The 26,710-nt window shown below is 41.5% G+C and overlaps 1 protein-coding gene across 1 annotated transcript in view; it reads left to right on the forward strand.

Annotated features, from left to right (window-relative positions):
* PLXNC1 (plexin C1) overlaps window positions 1–26,710 on the forward strand; it is a 73,043-nt gene that overhangs the window by 39,029 nt on the left and 7,304 nt on the right. Inside the window, exons 15-27 of the mRNA XM_075497154.1 lie at window positions 1,142–1,241; window positions 2,280–2,381; window positions 2,767–2,870; window positions 6,612–6,653; window positions 7,146–7,270; window positions 7,832–8,030; window positions 9,426–9,572; window positions 17,036–17,213; window positions 18,326–18,429; window positions 22,668–22,722; window positions 23,912–23,943; window positions 24,034–24,141; window positions 26,110–26,273. Coding sequence (XP_075353269.1) covers window positions 1,142–1,241; window positions 2,280–2,381; window positions 2,767–2,870; window positions 6,612–6,653; window positions 7,146–7,270; window positions 7,832–8,030; window positions 9,426–9,572; window positions 17,036–17,213; window positions 18,326–18,429; window positions 22,668–22,722; window positions 23,912–23,943; window positions 24,034–24,141; window positions 26,110–26,273 — 1,460 coding nt within the window. The remainder of the gene's footprint in view (window positions 1–1,141; window positions 1,242–2,279; window positions 2,382–2,766; window positions 2,871–6,611; window positions 6,654–7,145; window positions 7,271–7,831; window positions 8,031–9,425; window positions 9,573–17,035; window positions 17,214–18,325; window positions 18,430–22,667; window positions 22,723–23,911; window positions 23,944–24,033; window positions 24,142–26,109; window positions 26,274–26,710) is intronic.

Genomic DNA, 26,710 nt, shown 5'->3' on the forward strand with positions numbered 1-26,710 from the left:
ATATTTGATGGAGGAAATAGGTCTGCTGTGTCTTCTGTTCTTTGTAGCCCCAGAAATACAAAGGCTGTGTCCTTCCAGCCCTGTGGGGTTTCTTTGCTTGCTCATGTCTGTGTAGCTGCGATGTGACTACCCAGCTGGCAGTGTCCAGCTGCCCTGGCTGCTCACCTCCTGTGACAAGGCAGTGATTGAAATCACCCCATCTCTGCCTTCCCTGCTGTAACCCAAAATAATTTCAACCCAACTCTCCTTTTCAATTATCTCAGGCTGATTTATATCCCTGGCACTTGGTGGTATTCTTTTTCTGTGTCAAAGCGTATTTTTACTTCTAGTCTGCTTATAGTCTTAGCTACCCTTTATTTATGTGCTTTCACAATCCTCTTTGAGATCCTCTGTGAAATTTCTTCTGCCATAATTATCAGTGGTGAATGCCTCAGTTTAGCATCTGGCAGACTTCAGCACTTTCCTGTATTCCTAAGAATTAATGCCTGTCCTGCCTTTGACAAGCCCAGTGGCTGTTGAGGGATGTTGTACATGTATTGTATGTTGTATTTGTTCTTAAGCGGACCTTCAGGAACACCCTACATCCTACATAAAGAGGTTGAAACTTCTGCAAAGAAATAGGGAAGAGGGCTGTGGGCCAGGCGTCTATCAAAAATTTTACTTCCCTCATTATTACTGTGAGTCTTATCTTACTTTTCTGCTCAGCAGAGTAACACTGTGAGTGCAAAGGAATGTTTTTAACTGTCAACACATGCCTTCCTCACTTCCAAATGCCAGAACGTTTAGCAGTGATTCTGAAGTGCATGAGCCACTTGGCCAGCTGGAGGCCAGATCTTGCCATTCGTTTGAGGGCTCTAGTTTGCAGTGAGAGCAATGGCAAAATTTGGTGCTGCATGAGGACCTCCCAAATTTTTCTCTTGTCACTGTTCTGTTATCCTGCTTAAACATCAAATACAGTAAAAGTTAAGTTTTTGTTGGTTCACATATGTTTTCCTGAATTGCTGCTGTCTTCCCAATAATCTGCAGAACCAGGGTCCTTTATATGCCTCAAATACATGATCTTTTTTTTATACATTAAATGTCATTTTAAGTACTGTTATAATACCTGTCCTCTATTAACACAGCCATTGTTTTTCTTCAGGTCAGATTAGGAAATTTTGAGCATGAAGTCAAACCAACATCATCACACATTTATTTATATGTTCTTATTTTGCTCCCTATTGTGGTGGGTGTCATTATAGGTAAGTACAATAATGTGTTTTCAGTTTTTGACTTGCTGAAGGGTATCATGATGACACATAAACACATATACATACACACATACATGTTTGGGACTGTCAGTCAGTCTGGTGTTTTCCTCTGTTCCCAATAAGAGTGGACAAAGTTAACTGGTCTGGTGGTGAAGTCCATCTTGTCTGACTACAGCATGTTCCAAGACAGTGGTTTTGGCTGTTCTGCTGGGATTACTCACCACCATTTAGTGAGGCAAGCCACAGGACTGACATCCTTGTGTCACAGCTTGGACCTCTGTAGCAGTCAGAGCTGGGCTCCCCTCCTGTCCCTGGGGCAGATGTTCCCTAACAAACTGCTTATCCTCACGCAGTGTTTGTGGTGTTTCTGCTCAGTCTCATTTGGATCATTCATGAATTTGTAGGTCATTACTAAATTAAGGGGGGTAAATAGTTATCCCCTCCTCTTTTTGTCACTCCTTTTTTCTGAATGTTTTGACCTGGTTATATATTTGATAAATTTCCATTTATTGTAATAAGTTTAGGGGTTTGTTCTTTTCTTTGGTTGGGTTTCTTTTTAAAAAGTGCATTACGTTTACAGGGATCATATCTCGTGCCTTTACTCTCTCAAAATAACCTTTACAGAAGTTAACAATTTGGAAATGGATTTCTTGTTCAAAACAACTGTTTTTCCTGTTTAATCAGTACTACTTTAAGTAGGTTGCTGGTAGTAGAAATGGTTGTTAGATTCTGTGTCTCACTGTGCAGGTTGTACATAGCAGGGTGTGCTGTACTTTCAAATAAAGTTGGATTGATAATTCTAAGATCTTGTTAAAAGGAATGGTTTTTATTAAACATTGGGGTTTAGATCCAGATAACTAGGGCTCATGGGTGCTAGCACACTGACAACAGTAGAAACAGTAATCCTCCTGTAGAGTGCAAGTGTATATTAATCTTTCTGTTTCTTAAAATAATATTAAAATGTGTCTTGTGTAGGGGTTGTATGTTCTGCAATTTCTGTACTCAGAATCTTTTTTTCTTCCTTTTTAGCGGCATTCATAGTTACTAGATACAAATCCAAAGAGTTAACTCGTAAACAGAGTCAGCAACTTGAACTTCTGGAATATGAGATTCGGAAGGAAATCCGCGAGGGTAGGTCTAAAGAGCTTTATAGAGCTTAAGCACAACATAATTTCTGAACTGCAACTGTCAAGAAGCTCACATTATATAAACATTTTAATTTTAGAGCTGTTAGAATATTTTTGTGTTGTATCAGAGTTCCTCTTTAATGTTGGTGTGCACTGCAGTAGCAGATAGCACTGAGCTAATAGGATTGCCTGAAATATTTCCTTCAACGAAAGTGGGAAAAAAAATGGATTGGTACTTTCACGCTCATAAGAGCTTCAGCTAGAAAAACAACCCCTTTTCCCTGAAAACTGTTTTTAAGGAACATCTATTGGGACCAAGCTATAATTGTGAAGATGATTTTGTGTCAACTAAACTAACTCTCTGGGTGGGGAGGGGGGTGCTTTTTCAGGATTTGCTGAACTGCAGATGGATGAATTAGACGTGGTGGATAGTTTTGGAACCGTTCCCTTCCTTGACTACAAACACTTTGCTCTTAGAACTTTCTTTCCAGAGGTAAATATTTACAAGTCTTTCAGTTGTCAGCCCTGCTTAATAATAAAAAAGCTAGGAAGGTCACGATCAAATAACTCAAGTACATACTACACAGTAATTGCACATTGTTTTCACAAGAAACTTTTCTTAAATGAAGAATTACCAAAGAACACTTAAGGCTGTAGTCTCTATATTTAACCAAGCCTAAATGCTGTAGATAAAGCACCGTTGTTGAATTTTCAAGGGTTGTGTGTGCATCCATTTCTTCTTTGTCCAGCCTCACTAAGCTGCTTGCCTTTCAGGCCATCCTAACTAAGCTATAATTTATCCATTGCTTTTTTTTTATTCTCATGCTTTCACTTCCCATGCTATAGCTAATTAAAGTAACAGTCAGGCTAGCTAACATGCTAGCTAACATCATGACACTTCCTAATTAGACTTGTGGGATGAAGAAATGGCTCTAAGGTCGTGCTGACTTTCTACTCCGAGCTGCTGACAGAAATGGTAAGACCTTGATTCAAAGGAGCGCAGGTCAAATGCTTAAAAATTACATAAGTACTTAAGTGCTGTCCAGTTTAGAGGTGGATATTTTCATTGTTCTTTGGAGCAGTTTGTGCCACTGCGTCAGAGGACCGAAGAGGCCTTCTCTTGAATGTTTTATTTCTCTTGCTATTTTTTTGCATATATGGCACATTATGGTGCTGATAAGTGCATTTGCCACAGCTTTCAAAATTATATCATGATGTTAACCAGTGCTTACCGACATTTACTAATTGGCAGAAGCTGTGATCTCAGCTGCTGATATCTTGCTGTGTAACTGACACCAATGAGTAGAAACCCTGGTTAGTGCTATGGTGTTTTAGGTATAGCTGGTAGGTATGCAAATTATCTACTAGTCTTCATGTGTTACTCATCACTGCTGCTCTTGCAGTCTTATCTGCACACTGCTTCACTTTATCGCCATGTGTGATCCCACTAAAAGCTCATTGTGATAAAATTAAACACATATGATAGTGCAGAATCAGGGCCTTTTTTTGTATATCACCAAATACCAGATACTAAAGCAGAATAATATTTAACAATTACATGTGCATAATCTTTGTACACTTTTGAGTACAGTTCTCACACCAAAGGAAACTGGTTATGTCTCTTCTGGTACTGCTGTGATGCCCCCAGTCTAATTTGTATGGGATCACTAGGAGGTTTGAAGAAAGTGGACCAAGGAAACCTTACTTTCTGCATCTCTTTCCTTTCAGTTTGTTTTGTTGCCAGGCATATTAGCATTAAAATAGTGGTTTTATTTTTAGGAATATATCTTTTCCTAGTGATAGTCCCCTGTCAAAACAGTAACAATCTGTAGAAGCTGTCTGGATGGAAATGCTTTGCTTTATGCAAATAAAAAGGAAAGAAAAAAAGGCATGAAGTCTGCCACTCTGTTGCATTATGTGAGGTCAGAAAGGGAAGGGCTCCTGTTTTGCCTTGGCGAGTCTCATGCCGCTGCGCATCCAGGAAATGATTCCAGTTAGATTTTGTCTCAGTTTGAAATACTGATACCACTGATACATGCGGTGTCAGGCAAGTTATTTAATGTATCATGTACCAATTTCTCCTGCTAAGTACTTGTCGTTTACATTGCAGGAGTGTCCAAACATGCCTTGTGCTGTATGAATGTGGTAGGAGAGCAGTGCTCTTACTAAACAAATATTACAGATGAACAGAAAAGGCGATGGGGTAGTAGATTGCAAGCAAGTGTCAGAAAGGTTGACAAAAGGGTCGAAGTGACAAACCACCACTTCCCTCACTGATCTCATGTGTTTGAATGATGCCTGTATCGTACTCTTTCTGCCTTCCAGTGTGTTTGATGGGCGTTGTCTCATCTAATCTAAGCTGTTTAAACATGACATCAAAGTACAGTGATGGACCCCATCTTCATTTTGAGCCTCTAGCTTCCCGCTGCTTCAATTTTCTATATTTAATCTGTCTTGATAGCTTTTGTTTTGTGCTTAATGCTAGTAGGTGTTAAATGGATGTTACATCTATTCTTAAAATATTCCTTATGTTCAGCCTGATTTTTGCTTTACTTGTTAAATTTGGATTATTATTTCTGTTTTCCCTCAATTTCCCACATTGTTTGGTTTAATGCTACCATTCTAGTTCCCTGTTCACAAGCATTTTTAACCTTTAATGTGGTTCTGGTTGTTTCACTCTGGGTGTGTGTGTTTTATTGGTAGGTGGTGTTAGGGGTGCTGAAGAAGTTCTGGAAAAATGGGAATAGCCAGTGGAGGAAGAAGAGTATGGTAGGGGAGAAGAGAACAGGAGGCATGAGGAAAGGGAGGAATGAAAAATCAGATATGTAGGTGAAAAATTAGATGTGAGCTGCCAATGTGCACTTGCAGCCCAGAAAGCCAGTTGTACCCTGGGCTGCATAAAAAGAAGCGTGGCCAGCAGGTCGAGGGAGGTGATTCTGCCCCTCTACTCTGCTGTCATGAGACCCCACCTGGAGTACTGTGTCCAGCTCTGGGGTCCCCAGCACAAGAAAAACATGGACCTGTTAGAGCGGGTCCAGAGGAGGGCCACGAAAATGGTCAGGGGGTTGGAACACCTCTCCTGAGCCTGAGCAAGCCTGAGCAAGTTGGGGTTGTTCAGCCTGGAGAAGAGAAGGCTCTGGGGACACCTTATTGCTGCCTTTCAGTACTTAAAGGGGGCTTATAAGAAAGACAGAGAGAGACTTTTTACCAGGGCCTGTAGTGAAAGGACGAGGGGCAATGGTTTTAAACTGAAAGAGCGTAGATTTAGATTAGATACTAGGAAGAAATTCTTTAGGATGAGGGTGGTGAGACACTGGAACAAGTTGCCCAGAGAAGCTGTGGATGCCCCATCCCTGGAAGTGTTCAGGGTCAGGTTGGACGGGACTTTGAGCAACCTGATCTACTGAAAGATGTCCTTGCCCATGGCAGGGGGTTGCACTAGATGATCTTTAAAGGTCCCTTCCAACCCAAACCATTCTGTGATTCTATGATTCTATAAGGAAACTAGAGGCTGCCAGCATCACAGATAAAGCAGGTGACAGTAAGTGTTACTCGTGTGAATTTGTTGCTCAAGGGTGCTGCTTTGGGAACATGCAGCTGTGTTGGGACCTTACAGGCTGTAAGAGTCAGACAAGAGGCATTGACAAGGTATTTGACAACTGGAGGCTTCCCTTTGTTGCGAGAGCTTTTGCTAGGACTGGATGTGTGGTGGCACCTGTGCCTCTCTGGAGACTGACAGCATGGACCTCCTGGAGAGTTCATTAGTGAACATTCATAAAGTGCATTGAAATGAATGGAGGCAGATGAACTCAAGTGTCACTCTGTTACAGAAACCCCATATACCAAAGGCTATCATTGCCATCCAAGAAGGATGCAGCCTACAGCACCCCTTGCACACCAGCACATTTGCAGATGAGGGTAATAAACAGCTTTTCCTGCAGAGCGTTAGTTGACTGCTGTGCTAGTGCAGCTCAGCAGCATAGAGTAACACACACAGTAACGCTGAAGTGAATACCAGGTCATGTTTGAGAGTTCACTTTTCAGTGAACCTTGGCAGCACCTTTGCAGAAGTTACTGTGTAGAGTTTTTATATTGTAGCCACATTAGAAGGCAGCATTTTCATTGTTTTATTTCAAATTGTATGCCATCAGGAACATGCTTGGCGTGTTTAATGTACATGTATTAGAAACTTTTGGTATACGTAATGATAAATATCACCTGTCTTATATTTTAGTCAGGAGGCTTTGCATCCATCTTCAGTGAAGACATGCCACAGGTAAGTTGATGTAGCGTGATATGCCTTAATTAATAAATATTTTTTCAAAAGTGATTGTATCCCTTATCTCGGTGTTGTCCTAGAACACATCGGATGGCATTTTCAATATATTCCCTTTCCCCCATGAGGAGGGTTACATGGACCTATGTATAAAAAGAATTTGATAAGTAAGATGCTGTTACCCAATGTATATTATGAATTATTTAAATAAAATAAACAGAATCTAGTCATGGAAATGACAGGCAAACTTAACTATTGGCATTACTTTGTGTATATGACAGAAAATATATGCTCCGCGTGTGTGTACTCTGTGTTGTACACAAACGCAAATACTCTTCGGTAAAATCCTGAGACCCATAAAATAAATGCAAAATTTGCACTGGTTTGAATGAGGCCAGGATCTTATCCCATATGTTGCTTACCATTTTTCTGAGCATTAAGAATCCATCATAGCCAAACTACAGTTTGCTTATTTTTGTTTAACTATTCCAGAGCAGAGACCAAACGAGCAAGGATGAAAGCTTCAACATGTTGCATGCTTTAATTTGTAACAAGAACTTTCTTGTTACTCTCATTCACACCCTTGAAAAGCAGAAAAATTTCTCTGTGAAAGACAGGTATAGTATGATTATGCTTATCATCTTCAAGACAAAGAATTAGCAGGAAAAAACATGGATTGTGGCACACAAATGTAATTTCTACTTCTTGCAAAACAAGCTTGCATTACTCCAGAGCATTTTTCCATCTTCTCCATCTGCACACACTGAGGAAGAAAAAACATTGCCATTAAAACAAGCCACTAAAGAGAAATCAGAATGTTTGTACATGTAAACAAAGAGGCAAAGGAGCAGGAAAACTCACTTCAAAACTGTAAACACTTTCTGCAGTTAGATCAACAGTTCTACAGTTTAGAAATGTTCTGTCACTGAAGCAGGTGTTGTTCGGCAGAATTAAATTTAGAGACACAAATTCTGTGTTTAAAAAATAATCACAAGAGCAGATGGACTCGCATTTTTTATATTTTTGTAGAGATCAGTGGACAGTTTCTGTGCCTGAGGAGGGAAAACTTAGGATATGAACTGCACTAAAGTGTGTTTCATTTATTAAAGATGACTGGGAAGAGAAATTCCAGATATTATAGCATTGTTTTTTGTTGTTTGTTTGTTTTTTTTAAACAGGTGCTTGTTTGCATCCTTCTTGACTATTGCACTACAAACTAAGCTAGTTTATCTAACGCATATTTTGGAAGTGTTGACAAAGGACTTGATGGAGCAATCAAGCAATGTACAGCCTAAGCTCCTGCTCAGACGAACCGAATCTGTGGTAGAAAAATTGCTGACAAACTGGATGTCTGTCTGCCTTTCTGGATTTCTCCGGGTATGTGTATATCTTTTCACTACGTAAGATACGCAAAGAATTTTTTTAACTGATTTCTTCCATAGGAATTGTTAGAGAGATCAGTTTAAAGCATTCGATCTAACATTTAACATTATTAATGCGTGCTCTTCTAGTTTAGGTGACTTAGCTAGCTAACATCAATGGGATGTAGGAAAAGAGCACGTCTATAAGCAATGATCATGCCATTCATTTGGCTGAGATTTGGGTAATTTTGCAATTCTAGCATATCCTTTTCTCATGTCAGACATTATTTCATCTCCCTGAGGTGTATTGTGGTCATACTAAAAGACTGACATGCTTGTTAAAATGCAGCTGTACCTTTCTATGCAAGCTGTTGGAAAGCTACCACGTAATGGACATTTAAGGAATACTATCTTTTGGAAAACTAAACTTCTTTCCAAACTTTTTAACCTCCAAACAGCATTGCAGATTTCAAGAACTAAATGACTTCAAGTGGAAACAAAATAAACATTTTATTTCATTTTACTGTTTGTTTATTTTAGCCGACTTGGTAGTACTTCGTTCTTGGTTTCAGTGCTTGGTTATGCTCCCTGTCTCTCACCGATGTGATGGTATCGCACTGTTGGTATCACTCATACCAGTCCTTGCATTAATACAGCAGCAGAATTGTTTGAGGCTCAGCAGCTCACACCAGTTTCGTGAAACCCCAGGAGAGAGCCAAGGAGCTGTCAGAGATCTGTTCTCGATAAACCAGTCATCTTTACAGAGCTGTGCTAGTGAGATGCTTTAGCCAGGCTGCAGGAATGGTTTCATGTGGAAACAAAGATCCATCCTTCCTTTCTCAGGTGCTTTCCTGAAGCCTGGGGTTCAGGCAGGAGAGGGAAGCCCCAGTTTCATTCCCTCTTGCGCTGATACACCAGTGTATGTCCCACCACCTTGCTCCCAAGGCGTTTTTTCAGGGACAAGGGGAGATGCCAATTTGAAAGGAAACTTGTTAGCTTGTTTTCTCACAAGACTGAAAAAGGAGGAAATAGCTGAAGTATGTGTGTGAACACATGCACGTCTCACCCCCCACCCGCTCTTTGGTGGAACTAGGAAGCGTCTGCCAGGTGGAGTAGGAGCAGCTTGTCTGTAGTGTGCTTGTGCACAGCAAGGGGCTGTGAGCTATCTTGCCACACACTCCAGCTGTCCCTTGCTATTTGCATGAGACTTTCACACTGAAAAGCAAAGGAAGGAGGTTAAACAAATAACTAGATAAGTCTGCTCAGAGGGATTTTCTTTTCTAATTGCAAGATAACAAGTTAGTTAAAAGGAAATAACTTAATTTGTTACACTTGATTATTTTCTAGTTATTCATGCCCATTTAATGATTACAAAAATAAACATGTTGCTTGCGTTTGTTTCATGTCCTAGGAGACAATTGGTGAACCTTTCTATTTGCTAGTGACAACCCTCAATCAGAGGATAAACAAAGGACCTGTTGACGCAATAACTTGCAAAGCCCTGTACACGCTTAACGAAGACTGGCTGCTGTGGCAAGTGTCTGAATTCAAAACAGTGGTATGTTTGCCAGTTTGTGTTCCCTCCAAACACGGAGAACTACAATGTTTTTGCTTTTTCTAGGAATCTAAATTAAGGCTCTTAGACACTAAGGTGATGGTTAAGTACCCTGATAACAAAATTGTTATTGCTGACAAAGTTTCAAAACGCAACAGATTTTAACTAGCTGGTATTTCACCAATATACATTTCACAAATAGCACTCACTCCTTGCTTCACAGCATGCCTTAATCGCCAAAGGTTAGGTTTAATGAAGTCTTAGGGTATTAAAATTCCTTCTTATTTTAAAATGTACTACAAAAATATAAACATATGCTTAGGATTTAAAGTAAATTACACTTTTCCAATGAATGAAAGAATGGAATGCAGAGGTTTTATTTCTCTATTGTGTTTACTTGTGGCTAATCTTCAGGCAGCAATAATTTGCTGTGGGATTCCATGTTATGAGCTCCAAATTAGTTCCAAATTAGCAAGGTTACAGTGTGGAGGATTTTAATTAGCTGCTTGGTTAAAAACAAGGTATCTGGGAAGCCTGGTTTCTGAACTTTACCATAGATTTCTTGCCTTTCTCAAAGTAACTACAAAGTGCTTCCTATTTTACAGTTATACCCAGAATTCTTTGAAAGCTGGAATTCCCTTACTGATTGTCATTCTGACACTGAGGGGAGAAGGGACAGCAAGGAATATTGCACTTTGGAGCATGTAAAAATTGTGACTTTTTGAATAGGAGGTCTGGAAAAGGTTTTCAGAATAACCAGAGCACTTTTTTTTCCAGAATTTCCAAGTGATTTTGAGTCTGAGAACTTAAAAATCTGCATTTTCAGTCATTTCCATAGCTTCCTTGGTTCTTAACCCCTGGCTTCCTGTCAGAGTTACCAGACGTACATAGGAGTATGAGAAGTGACTGAATAGTGGGCTTCAGGGCTTGGGAACAGAAACTGCCAGGGCAGGAACTGCCATGGCAGGGACACTGCAAGTGCTGGTGACTTTGGAGGAGAATTTAGTCCTTTTCAGAGCCCATATCCTGAGCCTTAGGTAGGGCTGGAGCTTCCAGGTCTGCCCATCTTTTGTTTTTGCAGCAAGAACCTGGAGGTCCTAAGATGCCATATACTGGAGTAGACTACATGACCCTGGAAATTTTGGCTGGTCAGCAATCCGTTGGACTTAGCTCACTGGCTCAGCTCACTGAAATGGCAACCTTTCTGAATTGTCATTTTCTGCTGAAAGCTCTTGGACTGACAAATTTATAGTCAAATCTTCTTACAGTTATTTACAAAGCTGTTATTGGAAGCTTCATTTGGAAGTTTCAACCTAAGTTACTGCAGTGTGCATTTGGAAAGGAAATTTGTGACTAAAAATTAAATGCATAATACCGTATCCTTGGTTTCCTTGTTTGTGCGCTGCATTCTGGCATGCATTTGGGATCCACGGTAAGTTTAAATATGCTGCTGTATATAGCCATAGGATACAAAACTCAGTAGTTACACAGAGCAACGATTTTCAAGCAAGCTCAATATGCCTGTTACTAGTAGACAGCACAGGAACATCTGGTCCTGTGGAATTGATTGACTTTTCTTATTTATAGCACAAATTCAAATTGAGAGCACCTTAGGGGGATAGCTGACTCTGAAACCGCTGAACACTGCCTCAAATACTTTTCCCAGTGCTCCTTCTATGCATGCAGTTGCTGATAGGGTGTTGTGGGCAGCCTGCAGTGCAGGGGAGAGAGGGGAAGTGGTCCAAAGGATTCTGTATCAGTGGGGAAGGCTGTCTGCAGATGGATGAGGAAGTGAGAGAGCAGACAGCCTTTCTCGAATGTTGTTTGCTGCCTTTGTACTTTGTATTCCTGCTTTTAAATAGGAGATAATGATACTGTTATAGGGTTAAGTCAGCTTTCCTCGCTAAGGTCTAGCAGTTTATTGGACTTAGTTGAGAAGTGTCTGAATGTTCCCTTTAAAACCATCAGGAAAGGAGAGAGATTCCTGCAGTAAAATTACAGAGATGGAGCCCAAGGACTCTAGTTCTGGCTGGACAGGGAAACAGTTTTGTTTGGTGTCTTGTCTAAGATTTACACTGGAAACTAAAGCTCTGCTGCGAAAGATATTTAGGAGGAACAGTGAGGCTTTCTGGGCTGGGGAAGCGGGCCAGCTGTGCATGTTTTCTTTTGAAGAATAGCATTTAACAGGATGCTGAAGTGGAAGGACTCAGCTTTTCTTCTCTCACTAACACTGCTTCACATGCACTGCAATGACATGCAGGGCCTGTGAGTGAACAGACAGGGAACCAAGCATTTTCTCCTTTCTTTGGAAGAAAATTTCTGCCTAAAGGATTGCAGTTTTTTTTTTCTAAATGGAATAAATTCTGAGCTGAGTTTTCAAATGCATATGCACATTTGCTCATGGCAGTTACATTCTGAGTCTTGCAGTATTTTGTTGGAATTTTATTTTGCCCCTTTCCACAGCCCTACAGTAGCAGTACATTAAAACCTACCTGTCCAGAGCAAAGTACAAAAACACAGCCAAAAAGAGGGTGATAGAAAGATACTGAAGCACATCTGCAGACACTCAGTGTGCAGAGTTTTAAGCTGTGTAGGCACTTGAAGATGCAGGGATGCATCTGGTAGGGAGTTCAACTCTCAAATCAGTGGCAGGGCACAAACTCTGCATGCGAATCTCTCCTTTCAGGATTGAGACTTTAGTTCCAAACCAATAAAAGCAGGATACGGACAGGCTCCTGAAAATCAGGGGGAGCTCCACAGGTCTTCTCCTAAACACACCACTATGCAGATAAACTCTCTCTGGGGGCAGGAGGAGGAAGAAGCACTGGGCATAGAGAAAAAAGGAAGGACAGGAGAGATTTTCTAAAATTCATGCCATTTTAACAGGGAAAAAAGAGAACTAAGAAAGATGTTGGGTTTGAATTGTATTAGAGCTGGCCCTTGGCTGGGCCCCATGCCTTTTTTAAAAAGGCCACGGACCTTGGGGCCAGCCAACCCTCTACTGTTACCCCTCTCTGCTGGAAAGGGTCAGATATTGAACAGAGATGGGCTGCTGAAGTAAATACTCAAGCAGAGGAATTGAAGGAAAGATGCTTCTGAAAGCACTGGTCTAGTATGAGCTGAGGAGCTGTGTGGTTTCACACTGTGCTTATATTTGAGTATTGAGAAATAAAACTGCCTTGAAAGAGACATGGATGTGTTGTGGAGCCTTTTTGCAGGCTGAAGAAGCAAGCCTGCTTTCTCACAGACGGACAAGCAGCTGCCCCCCTCAGTGGATAATTTGCTCAATGACTGATAAAGAAGTGCGGTGCACAGCTGAGTGTTAGCATTTCACTGAAGTGTTTCATTTTAAATAGAAAAGCTACACAATGCCAGCCTGGCATGGGAGAAGTTCTCGGTGGAATCTCTCTTGTGGAAAACCAGGGGGAACTTCTTCATGTGGTAGACTTGGTGCTCTGGCATTCTTTTGAATAGTCACTTCTTATTTTAAAAAAGGGATTTGGGCTGTTGAATTCTTTGCTGAAATGAGTTTGCATTTTTAGATGGGAAGAAATGATCTCATTCACCTGTTCAGCCAACAACCTTTTATTGGAAGTGAAGCAAAGCCACGTGGTGGAAGGTTGTTTAAAGTGTTCAACTGCTCTACGAGTTAAAAGAAGGGTGTTAAAAGAAGTGGGAGGGCTGTAAGGGAGTAAAGCAGAGCCAGGGAACCCAATTTCCTAATAAGACACCATGGTTGTGGTATTATTAGGCACACTTTGTGAGAGATAAGGAAGCTATTAAAAGCATGTGACATATGGGGATTTTCGTCAGCAGAAAAGGACACAACAGCCCTTGCTAGGAAGCGAGCAGTGCAGATGTTGGCTACAGGAGAGTCTTCTGAATTAGATACAGATTGAGTACCATACTGTAGCATCGAGAGTACAACCCTTGCTTTGCATAGTGCCCATCTAGCCTAAATTTAATTCCTGTTACATTTTCTGTGACAATTTTTTAGCTGTTCTGTAACCTCTTTATGGGTAACTATTCTGGCTGCTACAGAAGGATCATACAATCAATCTGATTTTTCCTGTTTATTGTATTTCATAGTCTGGGAGACAGGGGAGTAGGTTTAAGGCAGTTTTGTTGTGCTGTACATCATGGTGCTGTCTCCTTTACATAAATTCTTTAACTTTTACCAATCAAAAGTTTTTCTTGTTTTTGCAGTCTGTCTGATAAATGGAAATATGCTTTGTTCAGATGCATAGCTGAATAGAGAACAGGGTAATGAGTAAGAGCCCTTGAATATCCCCGATGATTTTTCTTTACTTCTAAGAAAATATGCTGTTATCATATTTCTTTATTAAACTGCATCTCATTTATTATCTGCTATGGTTATTAATAGCTTTACTAAATAATTCATTGTTTGAAACTCATTTTCAAGAAAACTACAAATCTGAAAAACCATCTGTAAACATTGTCTTCAAATGTCATTATTTCTGTCACTGCATGAGTGAAAAAATGTTTTTAAAATTTGTTCCTGTCTTTTAGCTAGGTTCCAAGCTAGTTCCTATACAAGTAGTTGCAGGTGCTTGCCTTGTTCTCCTTAAGAAGCCTTTAGCAATTCTTGCAACCTGTGTTAAGCCTTTGCTGAAGAGCACTGTGACTTTGTGTTCCTAATCACGAATTTCTAGTGCATGAAGTCTCAACTCTAAATATTACTAGGTTGAACTACGTGTCCTGTAATTTCCTCCTGAATCTTTCCCTAAGTTAACTTGTATTTTTGTTTCCTTTGCAAAGTGAGAGAGCTTAGAAAGGGGCCTGATGATGTTTCCTTGTGATTTCCATGTGTCCTCCTGTGATTTCTCATAAATGTTTTCTGACCTTCAGACCTGATCATAAAAGGGCTTTCATAATTTTACAGTCATTTCTGACTCTTTTTCCAGTTCTACACTTTGTGTCTAAATGCAGTGATTGTGACTGTCAGCTTCTGATTAATGGTTTCTAAAGCCAGGGATTGTGCTGTCAGACAGGTTGAATCTGATTTATGAAAACTTCAGCTGCAGAGGGAAGACTTAATAATAATTGGCTTTCCTAGCTCCCCATCAATTGCTTCATCACTTAAGATTAACTTATGCAGGAAATCATATCAGCAAAACTGTCTGGCTCTCTTGGTTAGAGACTTTTATGCGTTTAAATATTTCTTCCCATCTGACCACTTCTTTGAGTCGTGAAGTGTTATTATTATCCTCACATTGTGGATACTTTCGATTAAGGAGTCCATAAATGACTTTTATTCCACCTACATAAAGGACTGGACTTTTTACAGTCCTGTCATCCTACAATTTGTTGAGCAGGGATGGGAGGACTCTCACATGCTAGTAACTGAAGAGGCTGCACATTTATGTGCAATCTGTGTAAGAGCATGTGCTGAAAAGGAATTGCAGCAGAGAAAAAGACAGTTTCTCTTGACAGTCTGAAAGGAAGAGGAAATGAAGGAGAAGCAGGAACATGAATATTGCAGTGTAGGAATAATGTTAGGAGGAAAGGATCAACTAAAGGAAGGAATGTTTCCAAGGATGTAAAGACAAATCAACATCAGTTAAAGTGTGAGTAGCTACTCCAGAAAGATCAGTTCAGAGACTAAAAGAGACGAAGACTTTGATTAAATGAGTTTTCCAAAGACAAAATACAGTTAGTCCCTGTCCACATTTTTATCCTACAAGACCATGACCTCAGGGCAATCAAACTCAAGGACAGGGACTGCTGTCTGTTCAGTTGGTCTGTGGGCCTAACCAAGCATGACTCCCTCATTCCTGTGCCAATATATTTTTTTACTAATTTTCCGCATGAAAACCCAACCTGAGGCATGGCATCCAGTCTGCTGCTTCTGCAGGCACCATTCCCACATCTACTCCTCTTCTGTTCCGTCTGTCCTTTCCATGGACTCATTTTCCTCACAATTAAACATCTCGGGTGTCCTGATGAAGTTATACTCTGTTACTTCCGTTACGTCCTCGTCTTTGTTAAATCCTGATCTTCATAGTTTTGCAACCCTGTTTTTAATACTCCTTCTGCTTCTGTAGAAACAGTAAAGTTAGCTTATGTCTCATTGGACTACTTTTTTTCACCACCAGTGTGTTGTAATTTCCACTCTTGCTGGGTAATAAAGCAGAAAATAGTATTCTACAACTATTAATAACTACCTATTTTTCTAAGAAGAGAGAAAAGTTGTCCCTGCAGCAACCTGGACAGAAGTTCTTTCCTTCACATGACAGCAGGAAAAAAAAAATTTTTAGTTGCTTCCTCTTTTAACGATCACTCCTTCACTGAGTCATACCTGCAGTCCTCTCATTTCAGTCAAAAGATATCTATTATGCCAGAAATGTCCAACAGTCAGAACGGTTCGTGTTCATAGATTTTCCTCTGCCACTTGCAGTCAAGTGCTGGCACCTAAAACACTTGTTCTAATTCTGTCCCAAGACATGTCCAGCAGAATGTCTGTATCCGTGTAGCTGAACAGTGATTTCTCTGCCAGGAGCAGGCTGCAGCACTGGAAATGATTGCTATTGTTGCTCAGCACTAGCAATTCTGTGCTCATCCCTTTTTCCCCTGCCTTTTGGCAGTTGATCTGCCTGACCTGACCAGAAATACAACCTGACTAAAAACGTTCCCTGGAGATGGTCACGCAGTCTCATTGGCACCTCCCTCTAGCCCATACGCACCTTGTGTGCAGCCCAGCAGATGAGTTGTGTCCCAGCTAAGAGTAGCTGTGAGCTCAAGGGCAGTGGTGTTGTAACTGGACAGGTCATGTGGGTGTTTGACCTGGAGTAATAACTAATAGAACAAATTACACTTTTCTGTGCAGATCTGGACCACTTTGGGTTCTCTCTGCTGCAACATGCTTTCCCTTGCCACTGCTTCTGCAGTAGCCCTGTCTCTGTTGCCTCTAGAGACACAGCTGTGTGCAAACGGACACTGACATCTCCAGTGGAGGTGTATTTTTTTGTATGATATAAGGCACTCAGCATAATCTGCTGGTGTCAATACGAATTTTAACACTGCTTCCTATCCACTCAAAATCAATCATGCTTACCATGACGACTTACTTAGCAACCTTATCAGATCTCTAGTTGCTTACAGTTTTGCTTTTAAGGCATTCATTTTAAATAAAAGACCTGCTTTTTTAGAACATGCATTGTAATCTTTCCTGGTCTCTTGTCTTTTTTTGGTAATTCACTGAAATAGATTTGCACAAAAGCAGAATACAAAATACACTTTTGGAAATATATAGCTATATATCTTTGATTCTTCAGACACGAGGAATTCTAAATGCTTCATTGTGTAATTCCTTCAAATAATCTTTATTTGAAATAGCTTTAATAATAAACATGCTGAAAATCTTTCAGGTTTGCTGTCAGGAGTTTGTAGGTTTCCCATGCCAGGTGTTCCCTGTAAGTCAGAATAACATGTGTTTCTTTCCCCAGACAGTGAACATTATCTTTGAAAAAATCCCAGAAAATGAGAGTGGAGATGCCTGTCAAACTATCCAAGTTAATGTTCTCGACTGTGACACCATAGGCCAAGCCAAGGAGAAGAGCCTTCAGGCTTTCCTTAATAAGAATGGCTTTCTCTATGGTCTTCAGCTGGATGAAATTGGTCTTGGTAAGAGAGCGTCACTGTGTTATATTTTCATGGAGTTCAATGATCTGTCTGTGGAGTTTTCTTGTTAGGAATTCCTACCTTTGGCTTTGATTTTTTTAGCATTTAGGCAGAACATAGCTTTTGTAAGGAATTTCTAGGGAAATACTAGATCATTTGTGCTACCAGTTAGAACATTGGAACTACATCTGCTTCACTTCTGCAAGGACTTCAGCATGCAGTTAACAAACACATGTTATTTATTGAACATGTATAATTTATATGTTCCTTTTCTGGGTTAAATAAGGTGGCCCATCCACCCAAGTACAGCCACTTGATAAATTTTGTCAGCGGGTAGGATGACAAGTCATGATTACTAAGTACTTTAGTCCTTATCTACTATCCCTCCTACCGCCCTTCCTTCCAACAGGCCTATGTTTCCCTTGATCAGGAGAACCCACAAATATAGTTTATTTACAGTCAGATTAGGTTTATATAATAGTTCGCATGTGACTCTCAAAGATACGCACAATATCTACAGATGTAAATAAGGCTGTTCCAGCAGGTGAGTCGACCCACCTTTTCTTGTTGGGTTTTCAAGAGCCCAAGGTCAGATAAAAGCCTGTAGTTGCCACCATACCACTTCCCACGTGCTCCAATAGGAAATCTAACAAACTCTACATTGTTGGCATTTGTCACCTCCCAGACTTGCTCCCTAAGATGTTGATATTTCCTCACCTTCTGAGACACTATGTTGACAAGTGATGATAATTTGCTTTCATATCTGATGTTTATATCTACCACCATCTGACCGCCCTTCATGAATACCATGGCAAGTGTTGTACAGCTCATTTTAGTGCTCATTTTAGCACCTCCAAAAACTCTGCCTTGACCAACAAAAAGTGAAGCACCAATAGCCTACAATAAAGGAAGCCACCCAGGCTGTCACCCCAGAAAAGGAATCTGTAGTGTAGGAGTGCAAAACCACTCTTGTGACCTAGCACAAGGACAGAGAGAAACAGCTCAGTTGGGAGCCACTGGTCCAAAAATAATGAGGAGGTGTTTTGCTTTACAAACATCTGCACAGTGAGAATACCATTGGGATGTAATTGTTTTCTGTTGCTGTCATATTGCAGAACTTGTGTCTGAGGAGCAGCAAAGAGAATTGTTAGATATTGATGGTTCCTCAGAGGTGATGGAGGATGGGATAAGGAAGCTAAATACCATCGGTCATTACGAGGTAAGCACAGAAGCCATACCAATGGATCGAGAAGCAGTTTCTCCCCAACTCCCAAATGCTGTCTGCACAGAAGTATCTTGATGGATCAAAATCTTGAAAAGATAGCTGAGCATCATCAACAGAAGGAAAGAAATGTGTGACAGACAACTTTCTTGCCAATGAGTCATATGTTTTCTGTTACTTTTCAGAGGTTTGCTTGTTGCAGGGTTGCTTGGTTCAAGCATACCAGGTAAACTGTTACTTCTGTTGAGCAGTTCAGTTAAAACAGCATCTGATTTCCAGCAATGAACATTGCCTTGAGTCTTTTCTAGTCTCTGCTGCTGAGTTCTTGTTGCACCATGAGCAATTGTTTACCTCTTCCCACCTCATATTTTGATTATCTGAACAGACGGTAGTGATACTTGTGAAAGCTCATTGAGAGTCAGAATAAAAAGAGCCAGACTGATGAGTTTGCTCGCTCTTAAGACCTCCTGTGTCAGTCTCCTTCCTTTTTTCTCTCTGTTTCTGCTTCCATCTACTGTCGCCACTTGTACCATAAGTTTTCCCCTCTGGTTCCAATTGCACCTGTAAACCAGTCTTTTTCAATGATGCAATAATCTGTCCATCATTGCAACAACACACAAGGCTGCAACTGGTGGCAGAGCCCTTCTGGGTGTAGCACATTGCAAAAGCATAGCAAGCAGTGTTGCCTGTCTAAGGAGTTTCCACTGACACTAGTCAAAATAGAGGGTGAGAAGCTGGGGTAAAACGTGCAACAGATGATTGGCCTCAGGTGATACGGTAGCTCACATTTTGATGCTTACAGATAGATTTTGGAAATGAGGTTAGTATGCTGAGTGCTTTTAGTGAGCTTTCTTCATGCCGTGTTGAATTTGAAAGTCTGGCTCTTGACATGATAATCAATTTTTATTTATTTAGAAGTTTTGCTGTGAGAGTAGGTCTGTGCCATGCAATGCAGCATGGTGCTGAGAAAGCTGAGCCCAGCCCTGAACACGTTGCTGTCTGCATGAGCAAATACAGTGCCATCCACGGAGAGGAACAAGGACTCCTAGCAGGACTGTTTGTAGCTTGGGCGCAGCACAAGCCTGCACAGATCTGGAGCAAGCTCATTTGGAGTCACTTTACAGATTTCTGTAGGCATTTGTTGCTCTCCTTACCTCCTGGGGAGGCAGCAGTGAACCCCGATGTCCTAAGTCACCATCCAGTGTCTTAAACACAGCTTTTCCTGTGCCTCTCTTGAATCTTGTCTATAGATTAACGTGGGACTTCCTCCACTCCACTTGTAAAGATTTTGTACAAATTAGGACATTGTAGCATTGCAGTCAGAGTCTATGCAGCAAAGGTCAATGTAGATTTGAATATGATTAGGTATTTGAACTTCTGTCTAATCTGATAGTACCCGCCCTCTCTACTGCAGGCAGCTATTGCAAGTGCTCCCTAATTTTACCTGGCAGCTTTTCTGCACTTCTTGAGCATATGGTATGCTGTGGCTCATGGGTGCCATACCTCATGGCAAATGAGCCTGCTCCAGTTGGTCACTGTCATCCCTGGGCATCTTTGTCCCAGCCCTTGTTTTCGTCTGTGGTTTCTGCAGGCAGATGCAAGTTAGGTTGGAGGTTCAGTTGTTTTTGCAAAGCTGTAACTACACTAATTATAGCTCAGCAGCTGCTTTATGGAAATTGTGCTGGGTATCTGTTAGATATTTTAGTTCACTTTTTCTGACACTGACAAATTAATGTACGTTTTAGGCAGAAGCTTAGTGGCATTTTAGGCAGTGGCTTAGTGGCATGTATCAGCCATTAGCATATCTAGTTTATTTTCTTGTATGCATATTAATGCAAAAAGGAATGTAAAGGTGTCTAGTTAGCAAGAAAAGGGAACGTTGCATACACAGTGTGAGGGTAGTCACGTTGCCTGAGGAATTCCAACTTACATTTCAACAGTGCCTAGAGTTTTGTGGCAAGCCTGGATTTTGTTTGTTTGTTTGTTTGTTTGCCAGCCTTAAATGCTAGAAAATACCAGATTTTTGAAACTGGGAAGTACCATCAAATCTTTTTAAGATACTGGAGCATGAGGGTTGTGTTGTAAAGGTCTTGGAATCACCAACCACTGTTGAAAAAGCAGACTTAGTCTCTACACTGTTTTTTAAAATGTGCAAGTAGGGGATGTTAGCATTTTTTTGGTGGTGTTTCTGAAGGGAGAAAAATCCATTGTACTCTTATTAGACTTTCATGTGTCTCTGACTTGTGTGCTCCAATTTTTTAGTAGGGTTATTATGTGATTATTTATGAGGTCTGCACTATTGTTTGCATGAGAATAACCACGAGCCTTGACAAGAAAGTTCCTGATTATCATGATGTACTATTTCCCACACAAGAAGAGAGCTAGAGAACTGCTTTCAGATCTGCTGTCCAGTCACAGATCTCAAATTTCTCAACCTGTAGTAGCACTGCACATTCCAGGAGCAGGCACAGCCCCAGAGAGTGAATCTGAATGTGTGATCTGAATGTGTGACCAGAACTGGATTATAGGGAGGACAGGAGGCCTGGAGAACAAGGAAGAGGCATAGAGCCACACTAGTACATCTTCTGTTTTGCAAAGTATCTGTATTCTGTGTTGTGTGGATCTGAACAGATCTCCCCTCTCCCTGTTTGTCCCCCTCAGTAATGCACCTGACAAAGTAAGGATGTTTTGAGGTGCCCATGGGAGCAGCCCACCATGAAAAGTGATTTAGGCAGCAGGACCCAAAAAGAAGGGCTTTTTTTTTTTCTTATCTGAAAGAAACAGCAAGTATGGCCAGTGCAGTAATGATAAAGAAGGGAAAGCACATTCCACTCAGCATTTGTCCCAGAAATAAAACCCCAAGTGGAGGCTTGGATCATGGCTGCACTGCACCAACGCCTCTGGTTCCTGGAAGGAAGCACGGTTCTCCCTCCGAGCTCTGCCTGTCTCCCTCAGGACAGGAGCCAACACATTTCAGCATTGAGCTGCTCTCCTGCTTCTTGGAGAGAGAGTGGAGGCAGTGTATTGCCCACGCCGCTCTGGGAGGGAGTAAGCTGCTGGGTAGCCCTGTTCCTGTTTGCCTATCTTCAGGGCCAAGTAGGAGGACTCTCAGGGTGTTTGTGTCACCTCACAAGCTAGCCTTAGAGCATACTCCCACTTGTAGTGTGGTTTTAAAGTGCTCTGTGTTATCTGAAAGAGCTCTGAAACGCTGTATGATAAATGGAAACCCTGCAAAAAATCATACTTATAAAATAGATTGCACTTACTTTCCAGGAGCAAGTGTAAGTGCGGATTTCTTTGGCGCAAGACACAGCTTTTGATAGAGTATCTTAATGTTTAAACTGGTTTCTCAGACCAGGCTGGCTGCCAAGGTTTAAAAAACACTTAAATTATTTTGGCAGAGATCCCTTCCTAGAACTGGCCAGTTGTTTTTGTAATTATAGAGGGAAGTACACTAGCACTTGGCAAAACCCAACATTTGACAGCAGAGCAGTGGTGTAGTTCTCAGTGGGAGCCGTTTTTGAGTTACTCTTTGACAATAAAAGCATGACTTGCCAGTTTCTGTTAAAGATACTAGTTACCATCCTGGCAGCACTATAAATTCAGGGAAGGAGGGGGGGAAGATTTTTCATAGAGATCCCAAGATAGCTAGATATGGATCTTGACCTTACGGTCCACGGACCATAAATATTTTGCTCAGTTTGAAAATAGTTCTTGGGAGCACCAGGCTAGATCCTCAACATGGCCCTTCCATAGGGCATGGTGGGAATGGACTGAGCTGGAAGAAAGGGAGCCAGAAGAGAAATCATCCCTGTGTTCCCATCCCTGCCTTACCTTCCCATAAGATCCTATTGCACTGGAGCCAGAGAATTCAACCTAGGCAATCTGTAGAAAGATGGGTGCAAGAAGCAGCACAAAGCAGTACATGAAAACGAAAATGTCCAAATAGGGGCTGAACCAGAAAAATCAAAGAAAGGGAAAGGTCTTAAAGGCCGGTTTGTTGGAAGAGCTGCCTTCCCACCTTTCCAGGTGGGGCTAACAAACTGCAGCTGCTGCCGGTGCCTGAAAGCCCAGCCCTGGCTGCCTGCTGAGAGCCATGCACACCATGGTGAGAACGAAGCGGGCTGGCACGCTCCTGCACTGCCGCAGACTTAAGGACAGAGGAAATGAAACTGAGGGTTTCATGAATTCTAGGCACTTTTGTTTCAGCATGGTATCTTTGCTTTTGCTTTCAGATTTCAAATGGAGCAACCATAAAAGTCTTTAAAAAGAAGGCAAATACCCGATCAGGTAACAAAGGAACTGCAACCTATTTATTCTTTTGTGGAGACTGGGCTGGGAATGCAGAGAGCTGAGCTATGACGGGTGGTATCTTGGTCAATAGGAGGTCAGAAAAATTGGCACTTTGATATAGCTGAGCCAAATGAATAGCCATGTTACCTTGGCTCTGGGCCTCTGGCAGGCACAGTAGGCCTAGGAGGAGGGAAGAAGGCAAAGGAAAGAAGGACAGAAGGACTTACAGTCCTCGGCAAATGAATGCTTAAAGATAGACTCACAGGCAGGAAAGCAAGGTAGGGAACCCCAGGTGACACAAAGTGCTGACTGCTGAGACCAACACAGGGAACACGCCCTGCTCCGGTGCCCGGCATTGTGCATCACAGACATAGCGGTGCACTGTTCAGAGACAGGCATATCAAAAAACCCGCAGTTTTGGAATTTTCCTTATTCTCTTGACTGTGTTTCTGAAAGCTTTGGTTAGGCTGTTTCAACAGCAGGTCAGGAGTTAAAGGGTACTGTCCTGGTTTCGGCTGGGATAGTGAATAGCTGTGTGTTTAGCTGCCTGCCCGGTTAAACCACAACAGGCGCTTACAAGGGGTCAGTTCATCTCACCTACCCCTGTGATGCAGGTTGCTCCAGCCCTGCTGGTGGCTCAGGGGAGGTGGACTTTCTGTAGCCCCTGGGGAGAAACGGACACTCCTAGCATGTGATTCACCTCACCGTCAAAGTGGACATCTAAAGTTAGGAGAGATGTGTCCCTGAGGTGCCAGTCACTGGGGTGGCATTGTTCTCTCCCTCAGCAAGAACAGGGTTGTCTGTTCTCAGCCATTGCTTTCAAGCCTGACCTCAGCCCGCCTGCACTGAGTACTCTTAGAGACTAAACCAGTGCAATCATCTCATTTGCTGTCTGTGGTCCTCCTTTCAGAGGAGCTGCGATTTGCTGCCACCTTACCCCTGCAGCAGATGATGGTGCCCTAGCTTAGTGGTCTGAGCTACAGGTTGGCACTGGGGAGGTGAGCCAGGACCTGTGCATTTCTCAGAGGCTACCCCCACGCTGCAGGCAGCAAAGCAGGATGCTGAGCCTGCTTGCTCAGCATCCTGGCATGCACCCTGCTGCACAGCCCAGAGCCCAGCAGAATTCACAAGCTTGTAGCTGTGTGTTTCATTAATGCCTGTTTGCTCTCTGCTTTCTGTTGTTTAGATGTGGACTACTCGGATGAACACTGTCATTTGGTGAGTTCAGTCATTACACTGTTAAGTGGTGGATTTAATACTGAGCTGTATTTGTGTATCTGTGTAATCTCTCTAATCTCTTCACAACAGATTTTACCAGACTCCGAAGCAAACAAAGATGTGAAAGGAGCAGGTCACAAAGGAAAGCAAAAATTCAAAGTGAAAGAAATGTATCTGACAAAGCTTCTGTCAACCAAGGTAAACTGTAAAGGCCTTATTTTGGGGGAGGGCTGTTGTTAGGCTTGGCTAGTTTGGCACAACAGAAATAGAAATTAAAGCAGAAATTATGCAGACTTCCTGCATGTATATCAAATGTAAATAAAAAGGTAGCCTATAAAAATCACTGTGCTATGGATTATGACCATTTGCAAAGATGGACACATTTCAGGTTTTCTAATGCTAGAGTTCTAAAATTGTCTATTACTCCTACTCGCTATCTTTCCTACTCCTACTTTCTCAGGTTAAAGAAAAAAGGTAGGTATTGAGCTTACAGAAAGTGAGTGTTGCCACTGAGTCGAATAGAGTGAGAACGATCTCTTCTGGAAAGACAGCTTTCAGTCAACAATCTCCTTACTCTCTACTAGAGTTTGCCCAACTTAGAGACAACATCCAAGGCCTGAGTTTCACAAAATACTGCCCATGAATTGAAATAATCTTTTAGGGTCTCAAATTAAGCATCCAAAATAACTAGATTAATTTTAAAAACAAGGTCCTTAGGATTTATAATACCATTACCTAATTTATACAATACGCATTCCTTAGGAATAAGCCCTGCTCACTCCCTCTGGTAATGGCATCTTGTTTCTGACTTACTCAAAAGGGTTATAAAACTCTTTGCAACAGCATATTACTTAAAATATTAATCAGTGTGCAACACTGAGAGCTGTGCGATACAAGAGGCCTGAAGGGATGATGATTATGGCCTTCCTGCATTTAAAAATTTCTCAATCATTATTTAATCAGATTGTTGATAGCATCTGAAGTAATTTGGGACACTACCCAAAGTGAGAGTAAAGACTGGTCATTTCTCATTAGCTGTGGAAACTAACATAAGCCCTTAGGAATTCCTGGAGTAAACCAGTAATATCTTGGGGTGGAAGACTGAAGTACAAAAGAAAAGATCAGGCTCTTAAGAAACAGTCCTTTTCAAGGGCTTTAAATTAATCATCTCTTTCTCTAAAGTACAATAGTGCACTGAACAACATTGCTGTGATATCCTTCACTGTGAAATTCCACCCGTGATATGCCGTGCACTAAAGGAAGTTGCATTGAACCATCTCTCTCTCTCGCTCTCTTTCTCTCTCTCACCCATACCCCCCCACACAGACACAACTGCAGAGTTTGCCACATGAAATGAACGGGCCAGTAGCGCACCAAGGCCCTGAGATGCGCTTAAACCCTTCTTGTTGAGAGAAGATTGGGCTGAACTGAGCTTCGGAACAGATGTGAAGAAAAAAAGCACAAAACAGTGTTTTCCTTTGTTTGCCTCTATTTATGAATACTCTGTGATGATGTCAGTGAGTCCGTCAGCAACCAAGCCCTTGCTTTTGTGAGCCAAATAGCTTCACTTCTGGATCAGAAATACTCAGTTTTCACTTCTTCTCTCTAATATTAGTGTCTTTGTATGCCACCCAAAGCTGTTATCCTAGAATTAGATCAAGCGCCACAGTCGCTTGGCTGTGAAGTGTTGATGAGCACATGTGTTCAACATGTGTCGCAGATGGCACCATGAAGACCAGTGTCCTAGAAAAGTCATTAAACTCCTTTTGCTCACCTCCCTCTTACTTCCAGTCACAAGTTCCAAATGCCTTTAAGCAACAGTGCCAGCAGTATCTGAAGAGTTGTTGTTGTCTTTGTTCAGGAAATTCAACGAGTGATTCCTTCCACCTACAATTTATCACAAAGTTCACCACAACTCTCCTGTCGGTAAAGTGGTAGGACATGTGACATTTGAAAGCAGCTCATTATGGTGAAAGCAGCTCATTATGGTGTATCTGTAGTTTCATTTTTATTATTGACTGTCTTGTTTGCCAATAACCTATGGCCTAGATGTTTGCCACAAGTGTATTGTAGTTTCTATGTGTGGTTGCCTTGGGGCACGCTCAGCTCTCTGAGACAAGAAATCCTATTCTTTTCTTGTGTGATAATAATTTTCTTACTTTTCAGGTTGCAATTCATTCAGTTGTTGAAAAACTCTTCAGGAGCATTTGGAGTTTACCCAACAATAAAGCACCTGTTGCCATCAAGTACTTTTTTGACTTTCTGGATGCCCAGGCTGAGAGCAAAAAAATTACTGACCCTGATGTGGTCCATATATGGAAAACGAACAGGTATGCCCATATGATATGCGCAGGAGTGTGTGCACTCTCTGAAAGTGTAGTTCAAAGATGGAACAGGTCACCTGTGACCAGAAGAAGAAGATTTTGGCATGTCTGGGTGAAGATGTGGTTTGGCTTTGTGGATCCCAGTAATTTTAGTATATTGATTGGATACCGATACAAATCACCATAGCTTCCAGGACATCTAAGTCTGCATACTGACTTCACACTCAGAAAGAAGTATCTGCAGGTTGAGAGCATTATTTGAAGATGGAAGGGTGACTGATTGATGTGTTTGCTCTGTAGCCTTTCTTCCCTGATCCCTCTTTTAACGTGAATAAGCAGCCCAGAAATGTGCTTCTTTCCGTGAGTGCAGTGCAATTAAACTACCATTTTAAAGCAGGTGTGCTACCTGAATGGTTGATTTTAAAAATGCTTGTTCTTTCTCT

This window comes from Mycteria americana, chromosome 1 (assembly GCF_035582795.1).
Source record: "Mycteria americana isolate JAX WOST 10 ecotype Jacksonville Zoo and Gardens chromosome 1, USCA_MyAme_1.0, whole genome shotgun sequence".
In the NCBI taxonomy this organism is placed as follows: Eukaryota; Metazoa; Chordata; class Aves; order Ciconiiformes; family Ciconiidae; genus Mycteria; species Mycteria americana.